Source organism: Panulirus ornatus, chromosome 41 (assembly GCF_036320965.1).
Source record: "Panulirus ornatus isolate Po-2019 chromosome 41, ASM3632096v1, whole genome shotgun sequence".
NCBI classification, from domain to species: domain Eukaryota; kingdom Metazoa; phylum Arthropoda; class Malacostraca; order Decapoda; family Palinuridae; genus Panulirus; species Panulirus ornatus.
This window is the reverse complement of record NC_092264.1, coordinates 20,462,047-20,486,337: the sequence shown is the minus strand read 5'-3', so window position 1 is coordinate 20,486,337 and position 24,291 is coordinate 20,462,047. Positions and strand designations below refer to the sequence as shown.

The following is a 24,291-nucleotide window of genomic DNA, read 5'->3' as shown; positions in this document are numbered from 1 at the left end:
ACCTTTGACTTTGGTCTTCCCTCTGTCTGACTGTGACAGACAGTGGTTTCCCTGGGCCCGCGTGTTGTCTCCCCTGTCACGCTTAGTTCATGGCCGTGTGCACAGGCAGTGGTATGTAGGGTTGGAAAAAGTAGTTGCCTATAACAGTGGTCTATTAACCTAGATTTTCATTTTCTACTAAATGTACTAAGTTTTCCCTTTCATATGTATTGAAACAGGTATTTTTAGTCACCAAAGCTGGAGTTCCATTCAAAGTAAGGTGACATTAGTCTTTGAGTCATGATTTGGTTTCTTTTTAAAAGAGGATTTTTTTCTTTTTTTTATAAATATAATCTCAGCCTTGATCTACTTTTTATTAATATATGCATGAAGAGTTATCCCTAATTGATATCTTATATCTTTTATTGAAGATACCAATAGCTCTCAATACTGAAAAAATAGCTTTCAGTGTTCAGGTTCTTTTTATTTGGTTAATGATATGGTAATTATCATAACCCTTGCTTTTATTTTGAAAAGAGATATACCTTTGATAGGCTTTTAGCACATTGATATTACTCTTCAGTGCATTTATATAATGTGTATTCACTTGTTCCTTAAGCCTATCATTAATAGTATATAATGTTCAGTTAGTGAGAAAGGCTCATACATGAAAGGCCTTTAAAGAGGGTATGAACATGTACATTGTTTGGTAGATCTTTGCTTTAGTAAGTGAGAAAGGCACATACATGAAAGGCTATTAAGATGGTTTGATCATGTACATTGTATGGTAGATCATTGCTTTTCATGTGGTGTTTCTGAATACCATTGTATTAAGGTTAAACCAACTCATAAGTGTGCCACAGAATGAACTGAGCTTCTAGCCATAAAGAATTTAATTTTGTATCATGTATGCAATTTGACAATGAAGACATCTTTTCTTGAAAGGTTGGAAAGCATTGTGGTTGATGATAAGTCAATCAAAGTGATATATCAAAGAATAGTTGAAAGTGCAAGGAGAAAAGTAGACCACAAATGAGATGAATGTAATGAAATCAAATTTATGAGGGCTAAATGGAGATGCCATAGGTATGATTGTTTTTTGCATGAATGTAGAGGTGTAAATGAAGACACTGCTCAAAGAATAGATCAGCTCAGTATGCAGAGGGATGAAGTAAGAAATTATTATAATAACTTGGAAATTCTTGAATCACTTATTTGAGCTGATGATGTTTATTAATCACCTAAGGTGCGGGATGCATCTAATTTACCCCATGTTATTTGGAATGGATTTAGGGATGAGGAGGTTTTTATGATAACATAAAAATTGCATTATCATTCAAGGTATCTCACATTGGTACATAGATATGGTTAGGGTGAAGAGCTTTGTATGGGATTCTGCTCTTCACTTTTAAGGTAGTGCAGTTGAATACAAGGACTTTTGATGTTCAGATTGCTTTAGTAACCTGATTACTAATGCTTTCGTAAGATTTGAAAGTTCAGTACAGTGATATACTGCATGTTGGTCTCCCTTATATGTGCCAGATGTACGGGAACTAAATTCACATGACACTTTACCTTTTGGTTCCAGAAATCTATTCTTACCATGCTAGGATTTCTGCTTACATGGTTTCATATAATTTACACGTGTTTGGAAAAGATAAGAATTATAAGAATTTCTTTTGCCCTCTTCTGAAAGTCTGAAGAAAAAACATTAAAAGGCTGTCATTACTTGTGCAGTACTGATTAAGAATGATAAATAGAATATGGTGAACAAAGAGGCAGAAATTGATGAAAAAAAAATATATATATATTTCTGGCCATGGCAGTTAACCTTGGGAAGTGTGGAACCACTTGGTGTAAGCATTATTTTTATAGTATGATTATATATCTAAGTTATGATAATGGAGATGGGAGAAAGAATATTACCCACATATTTCTAGCATGTCCTAGAAGATGACTAAGAGGGATAGGAATGGAGGGCTTGAAATCCTTCCATCATGGATTATTACATTATAAAAGAAAGAACAGAAGGAACCAAGTGAGGATTTTTTCTCAAAAGTTTCATTTATCTCTTCTTGTTGCTACTTTGCTGAGGCAGGAAGTGGCAGAAAGTTAGTGAACAATGGAATTGTAATGGATTATCAAAAAAGTTGTTGATAAAAGTCTTTGAACCTTATGTAACTTTGAATAAAAGATTACTATATTATCAGAAAATTAGAAATGAAAATCAAATGGTATGAAATTTCAAATAAAAGAGAATAATGGAAACTAGATGAACAACCTTGATACTTGAAAAGAAGTAAAGAGCAGAGGTCAGTTGCATTTTGATATCTTACTTGTTTATGTGAGCAGGAGTTTTAAAACTTTTATAATACTATTGTTGACATAATGTGTTGGAAAACCCAAAGCTTTTCCATACGTTTTTCAAGGGTATGATGTTGGTTAAAGACAGTACAGTCTTCATACATTTATGAACATGGATATACATAAATGTTACTGGACTCTACCTTCTTGTGGTTATGCTGCAAGTTAAAAGTTATCTTTGATGTGACTTTATCATTGTACGGAAGTCAACCATTTCCTTGCTCCTGATTGGAGGGCTGCCTTGAAGTTGTAGGAGCCCTTAAAAGATGTCCTTGGGTTGTATGGTTAATTTGTTAAAGATAAAATGCCTTTTACTGATAATTTTCTTTAGATAAGTTTACTGAAAATTTTTGGATTTGCCAATATCTTGTTAACAGTATTCTATTAAAAGTTTCTCTGCCCCAGAAACATCCTTTATTTTCTTTCTCATACTTGATCACCATTTCCCACGTTAGCAAGATAGCGCCATAGACAAAGAAAGGCCACATACGGTCACATCCATTCTCTAGCTGTCATGTACAATGCACCAACAATACAGATCCCTTTCAACAACAGGCCCCACAGACCTTTCTATTATTTACCCCGGATGCTTCCCGTGCCCTAGTTCAGTCCATTGACATCATGTTGACCCCAGGATACCACATTGTTTTAATTTACACCCATGCACGCCTCTTACCTCCTGCATGTTCAGGCCCCAATCATTCCACATCTTTCACCCCATCCTTCCATCTCCAAACTGGTCTCCCCATTCCCCTTATTCCCTTCACTTCTGAGAGGTATATCCTCTTTGTCAGTCTTTCCTCACTCATTCTCTCCATATGTCCAGCCCATTTCAGCACACCCTTTTTAGCTGTCAACCGCAATCTTTTTTTTTTTCTTTCTTTTTTTTCATACTATGCTTTCCTCTTACAGTTTCATCCCTTACTTGATCAAACCACCTCATCACATATTGACCTCATTCATTTCATTTCCATTCCATTCATTTCATTTCCATTTCTCCTCTGCACAACCTCATCTTAAGCACATGTCTGACATTCATATGATATTGTTAGGACTATTAAACCCTCATGCATACTCATTTTTGCCCTCAGATAACATTCTCTCTTTCCTTATATTCTTCACAGCTCCCAGAACCCTGACCCCCTCACCCACCCTATGATTCACATTTTCTTCCATGGTTCCATTCACTGCCATATCCATTTTCAGGTATCTAAAACACTTCATATTTTCCAATTTTTCTCCATTTGAAACTCACATCCCAACTAAGTTGTCCCTCGACTCTGCTAAATCTAACAACCTTGCTATTATTCACAATTGCTTTTCCAAACTCATTCACCAGCTTGTGCAGTGTCTCTTTTAGATCTGCCACCAGTGCTGTATCATCAACACACAACAACTACTCATTTACTAGGGCTTCTCATCCCCTGCAGACTGCATACTTGTCCTGCTTTACTACTCTCCCATTTATCTCCCTCAGTACCCCATCCCCCCAAAATTTACCATGGTGGCATTACACACCCCTGCCACAGACCATCCTTCACTTGGAACAATTCATTTTCCCCTCTTCCTAATTGCACAGTTGCCTTACACCATTGATAAAACTTTTTAAAGCTTCTAGCAGCTTTTCTCCCTTGAGGTATATTCTTGAGACCTTCTACAAGGCATATTTTTCAACCCTATGGTATGCTTTCTCCAGGTCTGTAAGTGGCACATACAAATCCATCTGTTTCTCTAAGTAATTTTTGTGCTCATTCTTTTGCAGCAAACACTTGATCTACATATCCTCTACCACTTCTAAAACCACACTATTCCTTCCCAGTCTGATGCTTTGTACATACCCTCACTCTCTCAATCACTAATCTCCCATACAGATTATCAGGTACACTCAACAAACTTATACGCCAGTAGTTTGAACACTCACCTTTATCCCACTTGCCTTTATACATTGGCACTCTACATGCATTCTGCCAGTCTTCAGGCACCTCACCATGATCCATACATGCACTGAAAATCTTTATCAACCAATCAACAACACAGTCATCCACTTTCTTAATATGTTCAACTGCAGTACAATCCACTTCAACCACCTTGCCTCATCATCTGATGCATGGCTTTCACCACCTCTTCTCCCTTCACCAAACCACTCTCCATGACTTTTTCACTTCGCATACCATCCCGACCAAAACACTCCACATCTGTCACTCTATCATGAAACACATTTAACAGTCCATCAAAATTCCCACTTCATCTCCTCACTTCATCACTACTTGTTATCACTTCCTGTTTTGCCACTTTCACCGATGCTATCATTTGTTCTCTTGTCTTTAGCACATTGTTTACCTCCTTTCATAACATTTTCCCAAAAGTTTATTGATACACTCTCACCCCAACTCTCATTTTGCCCTCTTTTTCAATACCTGTATCTTTCGCTTGACCTCTTGCTGCTTTCTCTTACACATCTCCAAATCATTTGCACTCCTTTCCTGTAAGTACTGCCTAAATGCCTCCCTTTTCTCTTTCACTAGCAACTTTATTTCATTCCACCACTGACTACCCTTTCTAATCTACCCACTTTCCACCTTTCTCATTCCACATGCATCTCATGCACATATCATCACTGCTTCCCAAAATGCAACCCATTCCTCACCTACTTTTGTTGCTTCATTTACTCTCACCTTTTACTGTTCTTAATTACACTATACTACACACACACACACACACACACACACACACACACACACACACACACACACACACACACACACATTTGTATGTAGCATTTATGGATCTGGCGAAGGCATATGATTGGGTTGATAGATATGCTTTGCAGAAGGTCCTAAGAGTATATTGTGTGTGAGGTAAGCTCCTAGAAGCAGTGAAAAGTTTTTACCAAGGATGTAAGGCATGTGTACAAGTAGGAAAAGAGGAGAGTAATTGGTTCCCAGTGAAAGTTGGTCTGTGGCAGAGGTGTGTGATGTCCCCATGGTTATTTTATTTGTATATGGATGGGGTGATTAGGGAAGTAGATGCACGAGTTTTGGAAAAAGTGGCGAGTATGCAGTCAGTTTAGGTTGAGAGGGCCTGGGAAGTGAGTTAGCTATTGTTCACTGTTGATACAGCTATGGTGGCTCATTCGAATGTGAAACTGCCGAAGTTGGTGACTGAGTTTGGAAAAGTGTGTGAAAGGAGAAAGTTGAGAGTAAATGTGAATAAGAGCAAGGTTATTAGGTTCAGTAGCGTTGAGGGACAAGTTAATTGGGATATAAGTTCAAATGGAGAAAAATTGGAGGAAATGAAGTTTTTATGATATCTGAGAGTGGACTTAGCAGCGGATGGAACCATTGAAATGTCAGTGAGTCACAGAGTGGGGAAGGGGGCGAAGGTTCTGGGAACAATGAAGAATGTGTGGAAGGAAAGAACATTATCTCGGTGGGCGAAAATGGGTATGTTTGAAGGAATATCAGTTCCAACAAGTATTATATGGTTCTGAGGCATGGGCTATAGATAGGGTTGTGTGGAGCAGGGTGAATATGTTGGAAATGTTTTCATACAATATGTGGTGTGAGGTGGTTTGATCGAGTAAGTAATGAGGGGGTGAGAGAGATGTATGGATATAGAAAGAGTGTGGTTAAGAGAGCAGAAGAGGGTGTGTTGAAATGGTTTGGACATATGGAGAGAATGAGTGAGGAAAGGTCAACAAAGAAGATGTATGTGTCATAGGTGGAGGGAACAAGAGAAGCAGGAGATCCATATAGGAGGTGGAAGGATGGGGTGAAAAAGATTTTGAGCGATTGGGGCCTGAACACACAGGAGGGTGAGAGGTGTGCAAGGAATAGTGTGAATTGGAATGATGTGGTATACCATGGTTGACATACTGTCAGTGGAATGAACCAGGGCATGTGAAATGTCTGGGGTAAACCGTGGAAAGGTCCGTGGGGTCTTGATATGGATATGGAGCTGTGGTTTTCGTGCATTACACATAACAGCTGGAGACTGAATGTGAATAAATTTGGCCTCTTTTGTCTGTTTTCCTGGCTCTACCACGCTGAGGCAGGGGATAGTGATGCTATTTCCTGTGGGAAGGGGTAGCGACAGGAATGGGTGAAGACATGCGAGTATGAATATGTACAAGTGTATATATGTGTATGTCTTTGTATGTTTATGTATATGTGTATATGTTGATATATATATGTATATGTGCAGGTGTTTGCTTTGAAGAATGTATGTGAGAAATACTTAGAAAAACAAATGGATTTGTATGTAGCATTTATGGATCTGGAGAAGGCATATGATAGAGTTGATAGAGATGCTTTGTGGAAGGTATTAAGAATATATGGTGTGGGAGGCAAGTTGTTGGAAGCAGTGAAAAGTTTTTATCGAGGATGTAAGGCATGTGTATGTGTAGGAAGAGAGGAAAGTGATTGGTTCTCAGTGAATGTAGGTTTGCAGGAGGGGAGTGTGATGTCTCCATGGTTGTTTAATTTGTTTATGGATGGGGTTGTTAGGGAGGTGAATGCAAGGGTTTTGGAAAGAGGGGCAAGTATGCAGTCTGTTGTGGATGAGAGAGCTTGGGAAGTGAGCCAGTTGTTGTTCGCTGATGATAAAACACTGGTGGCTGATTCATGTGAGAAACTGCAGAAGCTGGTGATTGAGTTTGGTAAAATGTGTGAAAGAAGAAAGTTGAGAGTAAATGTGAATAAGAGCAAGGTTATTAGGTACAGTAGGGTTGAGGGTCAAGTCAGTTGGGAGGTAAGTTTGAATGGAGAAAAACTGGAGTAAGTGAAGTGTCTTAGATATCTGGGAGTGGATCTGGCAGTGGATGGAACCATGGAAGTGGAAGTGAATCATAGGGTGGGGGAGGGGGTGAAAATTCTGGGAGCCTTGAAGAATGTTTGGAAGTCGAGAACATTACCTCAGAAAGCAAAAATGGGTATGTTTGAAGGAATAGTGGTTCCAACAATGTTGTATGGTTGCGAGGCATGGGCTATGGATAGATTTGTGCGGAGGACGGTGGATGTGCTGGAAATGAGATGTTTGAGGACAATATGTGCTGTGAGGTAGTTTGATCGATAAAGTAATAATAGGGTAAGAGAGATGTGTTGTAATAAAAAGAGTGTGGTTGAGAGAGCAGAAGGGGATGTTTTGAAAAGGTTTGGTCACATGGAGAGAATAAGTGAGGAAAGATTGACCAAGAGGATATATGTGTCAGAGTTGGAGGGACTGAGGAGAAGTGGGAGACCAAATTGGAGGTGAAAAAGATTTTGAGTGATCGGGGCCTGAACATGCAGGAGGGTGAAAGGCGTGCAAGGAATAGAGTGAATTGGAACAATGTGGTATACCAGGGTCGATGTGCTGTCAATGTATTGAACCAGGGCATGTGAAGTATCTGGGGTAAACAATGGAAAGTTTTGTGGTGCCTGGATGTGGAAAGGGAGCTGTGGTTTCGGTGCATTATTACATGACAGCTAGAGACTGAGTCTGAACAAATGTGGCCTTTGTTGTCTTCCTAGCACTATCTCGCGCACATGAGGGGGGAGGGGGTTGTTATTTCATATGTGGCAGGGTGGTGATGGGAATGAATAAAGGCAGACAGTATGAATTATGTAAATGTGTATATATGTATATGTCTGTGTGTGTATATATATATGTATACGTTGAGATGTATAGGTATGTATATTTGTGTGTGTGGACGTGTATGTATATACATGTTTATGTGGGTGGGTTGGGCCATTATTTCGTTTCTTTCCTTGCGCTACCTCGCTAATGTGGGAGACAGCGCCAAAGCAAGATAAAGTAAATGAATAAGTAAATAAATGTATGCATGTATATATATATATATATATATATATATATATATATATATATATATATATATATATATATATATATATCATACCATTCGCCATTTCCCGCGTTAGCGAGGTGGCGCTAAGAACAGAGGACTGGGCCTTTGAGGGAATATCCTCACCTGGCCCCCTTCTCTGTCCCTTCTTTTAGAAAATTAAAAAAAAAACCAAGAGGGGAGGATTTCCAGTCCCTGCTCCCTTCCCTTTTAGTCGCCTTCTACGACACGCAGGGAATACGTGGAAAGTATTCTTTTTCCCCTATCCCCAGGGATATATATATATATATATATATATATATATATATATATATATATATATATTTTTTTTTTTATATACTTTGTTGCTGTCTCCCGCGTTTGCGATGTAGCGCAAGGAAACAGACGAAAGAAATGGGCCAACCCCCCCATACACATGTATATACATACGTCCACACACGCAAATATACATACCTACACAGCTTTCCATGGTTTACCCCAGACGCTTCACATGCCTTGATTCAATCCACTGACAGAACGTCAGCCCCGGTATACCACATCGCTCCAATTCACTCTATTCCTTGCCCTCCTTTCACCCTCCTGCATGTTCAGGCCCCGATCACACAAAATCTTTTTCACTCCATCTTTCCACCTCCAATTTGGTCTCCCTCTTCTCCTCGTTCCCTCCACCTCTGACACATATATCCTCTTGGTCAATCTTTCCTCACTCATTCTCTCCATGTGCCCAAACCATTTCAAAACACCCTCTTCTGCTCTCTCAACCATGCTCTTTTTATTTCCACACATCTCTCTTACCCTTACGTTACTTACTCAATCAAACCACCTCACACCACACATTGTCCTCAAACATCTCATTTCCAGCACATCCACCCTCCTGCGCACAACTCTATCCATAGCCCACGCCTCGCAACCATACAAAATTGTTGGAACCACTATTCCTTCAAACATACCCATTTTTGCTTTCCGAGATAATGTTCTCGACTTCCACACATTCTTCAAGGCTTCCAGGATTTTTGCCCCCTCACCCACCCTATGATCCACTTCCATGGTTCCATCCGCTGCCAGATCCACTCGCAGATATCTAAAACACTTTACTTCCTCCAGTTTTTCTCCATTCAAACTTACCTCCCAATTGACTTGACCCTCAACCCTACTGTACCTAATAACCTTTCTGTTATTCACATTTACTCTCAACTTTCTTCTTTCACACACTTTACCAAACTCAGTCACCAGCTTCTGCAGTTTCTCATATGAATCAGCCACCAGTGCTGTATCATCAGCGAACAACAACTGACTCACTTCCCAAGCTCTCTCATCCACAACAGACTGCATACTTGCCCCTCTTTCCAAAACTCTTGCATTCACCTCCCTAACAACCCCATCCATAAACAAATTAAATAACCATGGAGACATCACACACCCCTGCCGCAAACCTACAGTCAGTGAGAAACAATCACTTTCCTCTCTTCCTACACATACACATGCCTTACATCCTCGATAAAAACTTTTCACTGCTTCTAACAACTTGCCTCCCACACCATATATTCTTAATACCCTCCACAAAGCATCTTTATCAACTCTATCATATGCCTTCTCCAGATCCATAAATGCTACATACAATTCCATTTGCTTTTCTAAGTATTTCTCACATACATTCTTCAAAGCAAACACCTGATCCACACATCCTCTACCACTTCTGAAACCACACTGCTCTTCCCCAATCTGATGCTCTGTGCGTCCCTTCACCCTCTCAATCAATACCCTCCCACATAATTTCCCAGGAATATTCAACAGACTTATACCTCTGTAATTTGAGCACTCACTCTTATCGTTTTTGCCTTTGTACAGTGGCACTATGCAAGCATTCCGCCAATCCTCAGGCACCTCACCATGAATGATACATACATTGAATAACCTTACCAACCAGTCGACAATAGTCACCCCCTTTTTTGATAAATTCCAATGCAGTACAATCCATTAAACCCACCTGCCTATCATCTGATGCATGGTTTTACCACCTCTTCTCCCTTCACAAACCATTTCCCCGATTTTTTACTTCGCATACCATCCCGACCAAAACACCCCATCTGTCACTCTTCAGAAACACATTTAACATCCATCAAAATTCCCATTTCTTCCTCACTTCATCACTACTTTTATCATTTCCCTTTTTTGCCATTTCCCACCGTGCTATCTTTGTTCCTTGTTTTTTAACCCACATTGTTTACCTCCTTTCATACATTTTCCCAAAAGTTTATTGTACACTCTCACCCCAACCTCTTTTTTGCCCTCTTTTTCAATACCTGTATCTTTCCCTTGCCCTTGCTCTTTCTCTTACACATCTCCAAACATTTGCACCCCTTTCCTGTAAGTCCCCTAAATCCTCCCTTTTCTCTTCACTAGAACTTTTTTCATTCCACACTGACTACCCTTTCTAATCCCCCATTTTCCACCTTTTCATTCCACAGCATCTCATGCACATATCATAAAATGTTTCCCCAAAAGCAACCCTTTCCCACCTACTTTTTTTGCTTCATTTACTCTCCCCTTTTTACTTTTTTAATTAATATCTACACACACACCACCACAAAAACACACACACACACACACACACCCCCACAAAAACACACCCACATTTGATGTACATTTATGGATCTGGCGAAGGCTATATTGGGTTGATAGATATGCTTTGCAAGGGTCCTAAGAGTTTTTTGTGTTGGGGTAAGCCCCCTAAACATGAAAATTTTTTCCCAAAGGTTTAAAGGCATGTGTACAAGTGGGAAAAAAGGGGGAAAATTTGGGTTCCAGTGAAATTTGGTTTTGGGGCAAAGGTTGTGATGCCCCCCTGGTTTTTTTTTGTATATGGGGGGGGTTTGGGGAAGTAATGCACGAGTTTTTGGGAAAAGGGCGAGTATGCAGGCATTTAGTTAAAGGGGGCCCGGAATGATTAGCTATTGTTCACTTTTATCGCTATGGGGGCTCATTCGAATGTGAAACTCCAAAGGGGTGCTGAGTTTGGAAAATGTGTAAAAGGGAGAAAGTTGGATAAATGTGAATAAGAGCGGGTTTTTAGGTTCATAGGGTTAGGGACAATTTAAATTGGGGATATAAGTTCAAATGGGAAAAATTGGGGGAAATGAAGTTTTTATGTATCTGGATGGCTTAGCACGGGGGAAACCTTTGAAAATGCATGGTCACAGAGGGGGGGAAGGGGCGAAGCGGAAAAATGAAGAATTTGGGAAGGGAAAGAAATTATCCGGGGGCAAAAGGGGGTATTTTTAAGGAATTCAGTTAAACAAGTATTATTGGTTTGGGCAGGGGCTATAATTTTGGGGGGGGTGAATATGTTGGAATTTTTCTTACAAATGTGGTGTAGGTGGTTTGATGGGTAAGTAATGGGGGGGTGAAGAAATGAAAAAGAAAGATTGGTTAAGAAGCAAAAGGGGGTGTGTTGAAAGGGTTTGGACAAGGGAAGAATGATGAGGAAATAACAAAGAAGAGTATGTGTCGGTGGGGGGAACAAGAGAAGGGGGAGACCAATAGGGGGTGGAAGGAGGGGGTAAAAAAATTTTGAGCGATTGGGCCTGAACCAAGGGGGGGAATGTCAAGGGAAAATGTGAATTAATGATGTTATCCATGGTTGCATACTTCAATGGGAAAACCCGGGGGTTTTAAAGTTTGGGGAAAACCTGGAAAGGTCCGGGGGGCTTTATATGGGTAGGAGCTTGGTTTTCGGCATTACAAAACATGGGGAACTGAATGTAATAAATTTGGGTCTTTTTTCGTTTTCCCGGGTCTACCACGTGGGCAGGGGGTAGTATGCTATTTCCTTGGGGAAGGTAGTGGGAAAAAGGGTGAAACATGCGGGATGAATAGTACAAAATGTATATATGTGTATTCTTTGTTGTTTTTTGTATATGTTATATTTGTATATTTTATATGTGCAGGTGTTTTCTTTTAAAATTTGTGAGAAATACTTAAAAAAAAAAATGGTTGTATGTAGCATTTTTGGTCTGGAAACATATATAAGTTGATAAGGTCTTTGTGGAATATTTAAGAATATATGGTTGGGGGGCAATTTTGGAACAGTGAAAAGTTTTTATCGAGGGTTAAGGCATGTGTATTGTAGGGAAAAAAAATGATTTTCTCAAATTTTTTCAGGGGGGGAGTGTGATGCTCCATGGTTGTTTAATTTTTTTATGGATGGGGGGTTAGGGGGGTGAATGCAAGGGTTTTTGGGAAAAAGGGGGAATATGCATCTGTTGTGGGAAAAAAGCTTGGAATGAGCCTTTTGTTCCTTTATAAAAAACACTTCTGATTCATTGAGAAAATGCAGAAACTGGTATTTAGTTTGGTAAAATTTGAAAGAAAAAGTTGAGAGTAAATGTGAATAAGAGCAAGGTTATTAGGGACAGAGGGTTTAGGGGCAATCATTGGGGGGTAAGTTTAATGGAGAAAAAACTGGGGTAAGTGAAGTTCTTAGATTCTGGGATATCTGGGAGTGGTGGGGAAACCCTGGAAGTGGAATGAATCATAGGGGGGGGGGGGGGTAAAAATTTTGGGAGCCTTTAAAAATTTTGGAATCGGAACATTACTCAAAAGCAAAAATGGGTATGTTTGAGGAAATTTTTTCCAACAATGTTTTATGTTCGACGTGGGGTATGGAAAGATTCCAGGGATGGGGGTCCGGGAAAAGAGATGTTTTGGGCAAAGTTGGGGGTGAGGGGTTTTACGATAAGAACGAAAAGGGGAAAGGGGAATGTGTAAAAAAACGTGGTTGAAGACAAAAGGTGTTTTGAATGGTTTTGGGGACTGGAGAGAATGATGAGGGGGATTGACCAAGAGGGAAAATTTTGTCGGAGGGGAGGGAAAGGGGAAAAGGGAACCAAATTGGGGGTGGGAAAAAGGGGTGAAAAAAAAATTTTTAGTATCGGGCCCGAACATCAAGGGGGAAAGGAGGCAAGAAAAAGAGTAATTGGGGTCTTTATACAGGGGTTGACGTGCTGCGTGGATTGAAGCAAGGGAGGAAGCGTCTGGGGGAAACCTAAACTGTTAGTATTATTTGCGGTGTGGGCTGTGGATTAATTTGGGGGGGGGGTTGGGGCCCTTTCTTTTGTCTTTTCCCCTTTCGCTAACCCCCCCAAACGCGGAGACAGCACAAAGTATAAAAAAAAAAAAAAAAAAAAATATAATATATATATATTATATCAACCATTCGCCATTTCCCGCGTTAGCGAGGGGGCGTAAGAACAGGGGGAACTGGGCCTTTGAGGAAATATCCTACCTGCCCCTTCTCTGTCCCTTTTTTTTTAGAAAATTAAAAAAAACCAAGAGGGGTGATTTCCAGTCCCTGCCCCCTTCCTTTTTAGTCCCTCTACGACACGCAGGGAATACGTGGAAAGTATTCTTTCTCCCCTATCCCCAGGGATATATATATATATATATATATATATATATATATATATATATATATATATATATATATATATATTTTTTTTTTTATATACTTTGTTGCTGTCTCCCGCGTTTGCGAGGTAGCGCAAGGAAACAGACGAAAGAAATGGCCCAACCCCCCCATACACATGTATATACATACGTCCACACACGCAAATATACATACCTACACAGCTTTCCATGGTTTACCCCAGACGCTTCACATGCCTTGATTCAATCCACTGACAGAACGTCAGCCCCGGTATACCACATCGCTCCAATTCACTCTATTCCTTGCCCTCCTTTCACCCTCCTGCATGTTCAGGCCCCGATCACACAAAATCTTTTTCACTCCATCTTTCCACCTCCAATTTGGTCTCCCTCTTCTCCTCGTTCCCTCCACCTCTGACACATATATCCTCTTGGTCAATCTTTCCTCACTCATTCTCTCCATGTGCCCAAACCATTTCAAAACACCCTCTTCTGCTCTCTCAACCACGCTCTTTTTATTTCCACACATCTCTCTTACCCTTACGTTACTTACTCAATCAAACCACCTCACACCACACATTGTCCTCAAACATCTCATTTCCAGCACATCCACCCTCCTGCGCACAACTCTATCCATAGCCCACGCCTCGCAACCATACAAAATTGTTGGAACCACTATTCCTTCAAACATACCCATTTTTGCTTTCCGAGATAATGTTCTCGACTTCCACACATTCTTCAAGGCTTCCAGGATTTTTGCCCCCTCACCCACCCTATGATCCACTTCCATGGTTCCATCCGCTGCCAGATCCACTCGCAGATATCTAAAACACTTTACTTCCTCCAGTTTTTCTCCATTCAAACTTACCTCCCAATTGACTTGACCCTCAACCCTACTGTACCTAATAACCTTTCTGTCATTCACATTTACTCTCAACTTTCTTCTTTCACACACTTTACCAAACTCAGTCACCAGCTTCTGCAGTTTCTCATATGAATCAGCCACCAGTGCTGTATCATCAGCGAACAACAACTGACTCACTTCCCAAGCTCTCTCATCCACAACAGACTGCATACTTGCCCCTCTTTCCAAAACTCTTGCATTCACCTCCCTAACAACCCCATCCATAAACAAATTAAATAACCATGGAGACATCACACACCCCTGCCGCAAACCTACAGTCAGTGAGAAACAATCACTTTCCTCTCTTCCTACACATACACATGCCTTACATCCTCGATAAAAACTTTTCACTGCTTCTAACAACTTGCCTCCCACACCATATATTCTTAATACCCTCCACAAAGCATCTTTATCAACTCTATCATATGCCTTCTCCAGATCCATAAATGCTACATACAATTCCATTTGCTTTTCTAAGTATTTCTCACATACATTCTTCAAAGCAAACACCTGATCCACACATCCTCTACCACTTCTGAAACCACACTGCTCTTCCCCAATCTGATGCTCTGTGCGTCCCTTCACCCTCTCAATCAATACCCTCCCACATAATTTCCCAGGAATATTCAACAGACTTATACCTCTGTAATTTGAGCACTCACTCTTATCGTTTTTGCCTTTGTACAGTGGCACTATGCAAGCATTCCGCCAATCCTCAGGCACCTCACCATGAATGATACATACATTGAATAACCTTACCAACCAGTCGACAATAGTCACCCCCTTTTTTGATAAATTCCACTGCAGTACCATCCAAACCCACTGCCTTGCCGGCTTTCATCTTCTGCATTGCTTTTACTACCTCTTCTCTGTTTACCAAATCATTTTCCCTAACCCTCTCACTTTGCACACCACCTCGACCAAAACACCCTATATCTGCCACTCTATCATCAAACACATTCAACAAACCTTCAAAATACTCACTCCATCTCCTTCTCACATCACCACTACTTGTTATTACCTCCCCATTAGCCCCCTTCACTACAGTTCCCATTTTTCCCTTAACTTACGCACTTTGTTTACCTCCTTCCAAAACATCTTTTTATTCTCCCTAAGATTTAATGATACTCTCTCACCCCATCTTTCATTTGCCCTCTTTTTCACCTCTTGCACCTTTCTCATTACCTCCTGCCTCTTTCTTTTATACATCTCCCACTCATTTGCATTATTTCCTTATAAAAATCGTCCAAATGCCTCTCTCTTCTCTTTCACTAATAACGTTACCTCTTCATCCCACCACTCACAACCCTTTCTAATCTGCCCACCTCCCATGCTTCTCATGCCATAAGCATCTTTTGCGCAAGCCATCATGCTTCCCTAAATACATCCCATTCCTCCCCCACTCCCCTAACCTCTTTTGTTCTCACCTTTTTCCATTCTGTAGTCAGTCTCTCGTGGTACTTCCTCACACAAGTCTCCTTCCCAAGCTCACTCACTCTCGCCGCTCTCTTCACCCCAACATTCTCTCTTCTTTTCTGAAAACCTGTACAAACCTTTACCTTCGCCTCCACAAGATAATGATCAGACATCCCTCCAGTTGCACCTCTCAGTACATTAACATCCAAAAGTCTCTCTTTCGCACGCCTGTTACCACGTAATCCAATAATGCTCTCTGGCCATCTCTCCTACTTACATACGTATACTCATGTATATCTCTCTTTTTAAACCAGGTATTCCCTATCACCAGTCCTTTTTCAGCTCATAAATCTACAAGCTCTTCACCATTTCCATTTACAACACTGAACACCCCATGTATACCAATTATTCCCACAACTGCCACATTACTCACCTTTGCATTCAAATCACCCATCATTATAACCATGTCTCGTGCATCAAAACCACTAACACACTCATTCAGCTGCTCCCAAAAGACTTGCCTCTCATGATCTTTCTTCTCATGCCCAGGTGCATATGCGCCAATAATCACCCATCTCTCTCCATCCACTTTCAGTGTTACCCATATGAATCTACTTTCTTACTTTCTTACACTCTATCACATACTCCCACCACTCCTGTTTCAGGAGTAGTGCTACTCCTTCCCTTGCTCTTGTCCTCTCACTAACCCCTGACTTTACTCCCAAGACATTCCCAAACCACTCTTCCCCTTTACCCTTTAGCTTCGTTTCACTCAGAGCCAAAACATGCAGGTTCCTTTCCTCAAACATACTACCTATCTCCCCTTTTTTCTCATCTTGGTTACATCCACACATATTTAGACACCCCAATCTGAGCCTTCGAGGAGGCTGAGCACTCCCCGCGTGACTCCTTCTTTTGTTTCCCCTTTTAGAAAGTTGAAATACAAGGATGGGAGGGTTTCTAGCCCCCTGTTCCCGTCCTCTTTAGTCGCCTTCTACAACATGTGAGGAATGCGTGGGAAGTATTCTTTCTCCCCTATCCCCAGGGATAGGGGAGAATCAGCCACCAGCGCTGTATCATCAGTGAACAACAACTGACTCACTTCCCAAGCTCTCTCATCCACAACAGACTGCATACTTGCCCCTCTCTCCAAAACTCTTGCATTCACTGCCCTAACAACCCCATCCATAAACAAATTAAACAACCATGGAGACATCACACACCCCTGCCTCAAACCGACATTCACTGAGAACCAGTCTCTTTCTTCTTTTCTAACTCGCACACATGCCTTATATCCTTGATAAAAAATTTTCACTGCTTCTAACAACTTTCGTCCCACACCATATATTCTTAATACCTTCCACAGAGCATCTCTGTCAAGTCTATATCATATGCCTTCTCCAGATCCATAAATGTTACATACAAATCCATTTGCTTTTCTAAGTATTTCTCGCATACATTCTTCAAAGCAGACACCTGATCCACACATCCTCTACCACTTCTGAAACCACACTGCTCTTCCCTAATCTGATGCTCTGTACATGGCTTCACCCTCTCAATCAATACCCTCCCATATAATTTTGCAGGAATACTCAACAAACTTATACCTCTGTAATTTGAGCACTCACCTTTAACCTCTTTGCCTTTGCACAATGGCAGTATGCATGCATTCGGCCATCCCTCAGGCACCTCACCATGAGGCATACATACATTAAGTATCCTTACTAACCATTCAACAACACAGTCACCCCCCCCCCCTTTTTTTTTTAACAAACTCCACTGCAATATCGTCCATACCCACTGCCTTGCCGGCTTTCATCTTCGGCAAAGCTTTCACTACCTCTTCTCTGTTTACCTAATCATTCTCCCTAACCCTCTCACCTCGCACACCACCTTGTCCAAAATGCCCTATATCTCACATTCTATCATCTAACAAATTCAACAAACCTTCAAAATGCTCACTCCATCTCACATCACCCCTATTTGTTATCACCTCCCCATTAGCCCTCTTCACCAATTTTTCCAATAGTTCTCTTGTCTTATGCTTTTTATTTACTTCCTTCCAAAACATCTATTTATTCTCCCTAAAATTTAATGATACTCTCTCACCCCAATTCTCAATTGCCCTCTTTTTTGCCTCTTGCACTTTTCTCTTGACCTCCTGCCTCTTTCTTTTGTACATCTTACAGTCATTTGCACTATTTCCCTGCAAAAATCGTCCAAAAGCCTCTCTCATCTCTTACACTAATAACCTTACTTCTTCAACCCACCACTCACTACACTTTCTAATCTGCCCACCTCCCATGCTTCTCATGCCACAAGCATCTTTTGCGGAAGCTTTCACTGCTTCCCTAAATACATCCCATTATTCCCCCACTCCCATGACGTCCTTTTCTCTCACCTTTTTCCATTCAGCACTCAGTCTCTCCTTGTACTTCTTCAGACAAGTCTCCTTCCCAAGCTCACTTACCCTCACCCTCTCTTCACCCCATCATTCTCTCTTCTTTTCTTAAAACCTCTACTAATTTTGATATATGTATATATATATATTTAGTTCTGTATGATGTCATCGTGGTTGTTTAAGTTGGTTATTCATGGGAAGGTGAGGAAAATGAATGCAAGAAATTTGGAGAGAGAAGCAGGTTTGCAGTCTGCTGAGGGTGGGGGGCCTGAGAGGTAAGTCGGTAGTTGTTTTCTTATGATACAGCACTGGTGGGAGATTTGAGTGAGAAGCTGCAGAAGCTGGTGTAGGAGTTTGGGAAAGTGTGTGAAATGAAAAATTTGAGAGTAATTGTGAATAAAGGCAAGATTATTAGGTTTAGCAGTGAAAAGAGACTGGTTAGTCGGGTATGAGTTTTAATGGAGAGAAGTTGGAGAAAATAGTGTTTTAGATACCTGGGTGTGGATATGGCAGTGACATGAACTGTGGAACTGAAGTGAGCCATACGTGGTTAAGAAAGCAAAGGTTTTAGGTGCATTGATGAATGTATGGAAAGAGGTCACTGTCTTTAAGGGCAAGGATGGGTATTTTTGTTTCTTTAGTATGGTCAGTTTTCTGTGAATGTAAGGCATAAGCCTTTGACAAAAATGTAAACAAAAGGATGAATGTGCTGGCAATGAAATGTTTGAGGACATTTTGTTGTGTAAGGAGGGTTGTTTGTATTAGAAATGATAGGGAAAGAGAGATGTGGTAGTAAGAGGAATGTGTAAGAGAAAGCTGAATAGTGTAATGTGAAATGGTTTGAGCATATGGAGATGATGAGTAAGGGAAGAATGACTATAAGAGAGTATATATGTTAGGTGTGGAGGGAATGGAATAGAGGAGGAGGTGGAAGGATAGATTGAAAGATGGTTTGAAGACTCAGAGCCTGAACATGCAGGAAAGTGCAACAACAGAGCAAATTGGAGCAATGTGATTTATAGGGAATGACATTCTATTAGTGGGCTGAACTAGGGCATGAGAAAGGGTCTGGAGAAACCATGGAAAGGTCTGTGGGGCCTGATTTTTGGACAGGGGGCTCTAGATTTGGTGCAGTATACATGACAGCTGCAGAGTGGATTTTATATGGATGCCTTGCATCCATATGATATTGTTGGGACTAATGTACCTTTATAAATACCCATTTTTTCCCTCCCAGATAACTATCTTTCCACACATTCTGTGACTGTACTCTAGTCACTAACATAAGCGTTTGTATGCTGTACACTTAATTCTGTATTTGAGAGCCATATTAACATTAATGCTTGAGTACATTTGTAAACATGAGTATTTTCTGCAGTGATACTAATTTAGATGCTGATAATCCAGAAGTATGGTGTCCAGTCTCTCTACGTATATACCTATCATAAAGTTACCCTTAAGGGAGATCACTGATATTTTCTTGAAGAAATTCTTAAAAGAATTGCTCCATTGTTAGAGTGCTTAATATGATTTTGGTTTAAAACTAGGTTGAAGTTATTTTAAAAGAAATCCAATATACTGTTCTGTAAAATGTCATTAATTTTTATTGATGGAATACTTTATTAAAGGCTTGAGAACTTATTTTTAAAATCTTGAGATTTTTATGCTTACAATATACTTTAAATCATCATATGATCATTAGTCAGTAAAGGAATATTAAGTTTTTGTATAAGTAAGCTAAGGCTTTAGCAGTTAAAACTGATGATGATGCCTGATGGGACATATTTTGAGACAGCCTTTGCCTCATGAGCTGTCGGTCTGTTCCTGGCATTGGTTGTTTGCATGAGTTGCCATATGTGGCAGGAAAGCTAAGGAGTGGCGTCCATTTGCAGGGGGCACAGCGATCGTCTTTCTGACTTGGACGTGGACATGACCTACTCCTCGCAGTATGTTAAGACTCTGTACTTTACACTAATGGATAGATTTCACAACCAGACGTGAGATCACCTTTTTTCACGACTTTACTCAGAGTCAGACTAAATTTTTATTTGAGCTCCAGCTATGAAATTCTTAAGACATGTATCATGATAGTATTATATGTTTTTTCTATTATTTTGCTTTGTCGCTGTCTCCCGCGTTTGCGAGGTAGCGCAAGGAAACAGACGAAAGAAATGGCCCAAACCACCCCCATACACATGTATATATATACACGTCCACACACGCAAATATACATACCTATACATCTCAATGTACACATATATGTACACACACACACATATACATATATACACATCTACATGATTCATACTGTCTGCCTTTATTTATTCCCATCGCCACCTCGCCACACATGGAATAACATCCCCTCCCCCCTCATGTGTGCGAGGTAGCGCTAGCAAAAGACAACAAAGCCCCCATTCGTTCACACTCAGTCTCTAGCTGTCATGTAATGATGCCCGAAACCACCGCTCCCTTTCCCACATCCAGGCCCCACAGAACTTTCCATGGTTTACCCCAGACGCTTCACATGCTCTGATTCAATCCATTGACAGCACGTCGACCCCGGTATACCACATCGATCCAATTCACTCTATTCCTTGCCCGCCTTTCACCCTCCTACATGTTCAGGCCCCGATCACTCAAAATCTTATTCACTCCATCTTTCCACCTCCAATTTGGTCTCCCACTTCTCCTCGTTCCCTCCACCTCTGACACATATATCCTCTTGGTCAATCTTTCCTCACTCATTCTCTCCATGTGCCCAAACCATTTCAAAACACCCCCTTCTGCTCTCTCAACCACGCTCTTTTTATTTCCACGCATCTCTCTTACCCTTACATTACTTACTCGATCAAACCACCTCACACCACATATCATCCTCAAACATCTCATTTCCAGCACATCCACCCTCCTGCGCACAACTCTATCCATAGCCCACGCCTCGCAACCATACAACATTGTTGGAACCACTATTCCTTCAAACATACCCATTTTTGCTTTCCGAGATAATGTTCTCGACATTATATATATATATATATATATATATATATATATATATATATATATATATATATATGTGTGTGTGTGTGTGTGTGTGTGTGTATTTGCGTGTGTGGACGTGTATGTATATACATGTGTATGGGGGTGGGTTGGGCCATTTCTTTCGTATGTTTCCTTGCGCTACCTCACAAACGTGGGAGACGGCGACAAAGCAAAATAAAAAAGTATATAATAATATCTATATATATATATATATATATATATATATATATATATATATATATATATATTATATAAAATAATATATATATATATATTTTCTAGCGCTACCTCGCTAACGCGGGAGACAGCAACAAAGCAAAATAAAAAAGAAATATATATATATATATATATATATATATATATATATATATATATATATATATATATATATATATTGCACATGTTTGATATAATTGACTGACTGGTTTTATGATAATGTTATAAAGAGAATTGGCATCTTTCTTACAATTGGCAGGTTATACAAATTTGGTAGATATGTACTGTATAGAAATTTGTTGTATGGGAAAGAAAATTTTTAATATAGTAACATGGTGATCTCATGAATAGCTGGATTTAGTAACAAATGAGCTTAATAACCCTGGTGAGGCTGATTTAGAAAGACGTGGCTGAAAGAGGCAGAAATATTTCTGGATTGCATGGTAATGAAAATAAAGACAAGTCTTACTCTCAGATTTTAAACATATTTTTCCTATCATTAGTGTATTCCATCTTTTTCATTACTAATGAATTGTAAAGGCAGCTTTGGCTCTCAGGGTTGTATGTATCATTCATGTAATAAAGATTTATTTTGGCAGTTATGCATTGGGTATTCCTTCTGTATCCAAAAAGCAATTTCTCCTTTTTGAAGCACTGTAGTGCATGCACTATCATATTTGAATGTTTACCTTTTTAATTTTCTGTTTAGTCTGGTGTCAGAAGGTCAGGACTGTTGCTTAAAGTATTATCCTAATTATTAATGTATCTGTCATGTGACTGCATCTGTTGCATTTATAGCATAGTGCTTGAATTAGTTTACTCTTCACAGTCTAGTGTAAGAGATCTAACACCAGTGGTGAAAGTATTTGCTTGATTATTCTGTATGCCTCTGCAGCTATCATTTAATTGAAGCCGTTTCATCATTATTTTGATTTTCTGTTGTCAGTAGAATATGGATTCCTGTGGTGTAGTGGTTAGTGTCCCTGACCATGACGCATTCACGAGCCACCCAGGGTCGAGCGCAAATGTTCAATACCTGGTTGTGGCAATTGGTCCACTGTCAACCCAGCTGTTCATCCACCCCTAGTGGTTGGTTGATAAAATGGGAACCTGAAGCAGGAGTTGTGAGAGTGTGTGATAGAATGTAAGAAAGTAAATTTTAGATTGACATGGGTAAAACTGAAAGTGGATGGAGAGATGGTTGATTATTGGTGCTTATGCACCTGGTCATGAGGAGAAGGATCATGAGAGGCAAGTGTTTTGGGAGCAGCTGAGTGAGTGTGTCAGCAGCTTTGATGCACGAGACTGGGTATTAGTGATGGATGGTTTAAATGCAAAGGTGAGTAATGTGGCAGTTGAGGGTATAATTGGTGTACATTGGGTATTTAATGTTGTGAATGGAGATGGTGAAGAGCTTGTTGATTTGTGTGCTGAAGAAAGGCTGGTTATTGGGAATACCTGGTTTAAAAAGAGATATACATAAGTGTATGTATATGAGTAGGAGAGATGGTCAAAGGGCATTATGGATTATGTATTAATTCATTGGCATGTAAAAGAGAGACCTTTGGATGTTAATGTGCTGAGAGGGGAAGCTGGAGGGATGTCTGATCACTATCTTGTGGAAATGAAGGTGAAGATTTGTATAGATTTTCAAGGAAGAGAAAATGTTGGGGAGAGGAGTGGTGAGAGTAAGTGAGCTTGGAAAGGAGACTTGTGTGAGGAAGTACCAGGAGAGATTGAGTGTAGAATGGAAAAAGGTGAGAGCAAATGATGTGAGGGGAATGGGATATATTTAGGGTAGGAGTGATGGCATGTGCAGATGATGCATGTTGCATGAGAATGGCAGGAGGTGGACAGATTAGAAAGGGTTGTAAGTGGTGGGATGAAGAAGTAAAGTTGTTAGTGAAAGAGAAGAAAGGTGGAAGGGTTGAAAAAGAGGGCAAGTTAGAGCTGGGGTGAAAGAGTATCATTAAACTTAAGGGAGAATAAAAAGAAGTTTTGGAAGGAGGTGAATAACATGCATAAGACAAGAGAACAAATGGGAACATCAGTGAAGGGGGCAAGGGGGAAAGTAGTAACAGGTAGCAATAAAGTGAGAAGAAGATAGAGTGAGTATTTTGAAAGTTTGCTGAATGTGTTCGATGATAGAGTGGAGGATGTAAGGAGTTTTTGTTAGGGTGGTGTGTGAAGTGAGAGGGTCAGGGAGAATGGTTTGGTTAAGAGAGAAGAGGTAGTGAAAGCTTTGTGATAGATGAAGTCCAGCAAGGTGGTGGGTTTGGATGGTATTGCAGTTGAACTTATTAAGAAAGGAGGTGACTTGTGTTCGTGATTGGTTGGTAAGGATATTCAGTATATGTATGGATCATGTTGAAGTGCCTGAGGATTGGTGGAATGCATGCATAGTGCCATTATACAATGGCTAAAGGGATAAAGGTGAGTGTTCAAACTACAGAGGCATAAGTTTGATGAGTATTCCTGAGAAATTATATGGGAGAGTATTGATTGAGAGGGTGAAGTCATGTATAGAGTATCAGATTAAAGAGGAGCAGTGTGGTTTCAGAAGTGGCAGACGTTGTGTGGATCAGGTGTTTGCATTGAGAATGTGTATGAGAAATACTTAGAAAAATAGATGGATTTGTATGTAGCATTTATAAATCTGGAGAAGGCATATGATAGGGTTAATAGAGATGCTTTGTGAAAGGTCTT

General features: G+C 40.2%; 1 protein-coding gene across 1 annotated transcript in view; it reads left to right on the top strand.

The window, feature by feature from the left end:
* The window catches only part of hppy (MAP4K3-like protein hppy), a 566,945-nt gene that overhangs the window by 256,755 nt on the left and 285,899 nt on the right, over positions 1–24,291 (top strand). Inside the window, exon 13 of the mRNA XM_071686180.1 lies at positions 20,223–20,276. Within this exon, the coding sequence (XP_071542281.1) occupies positions 20,223–20,276 (54 nt within the window). The remainder of the gene's footprint in view (positions 1–20,222; positions 20,277–24,291) is intronic.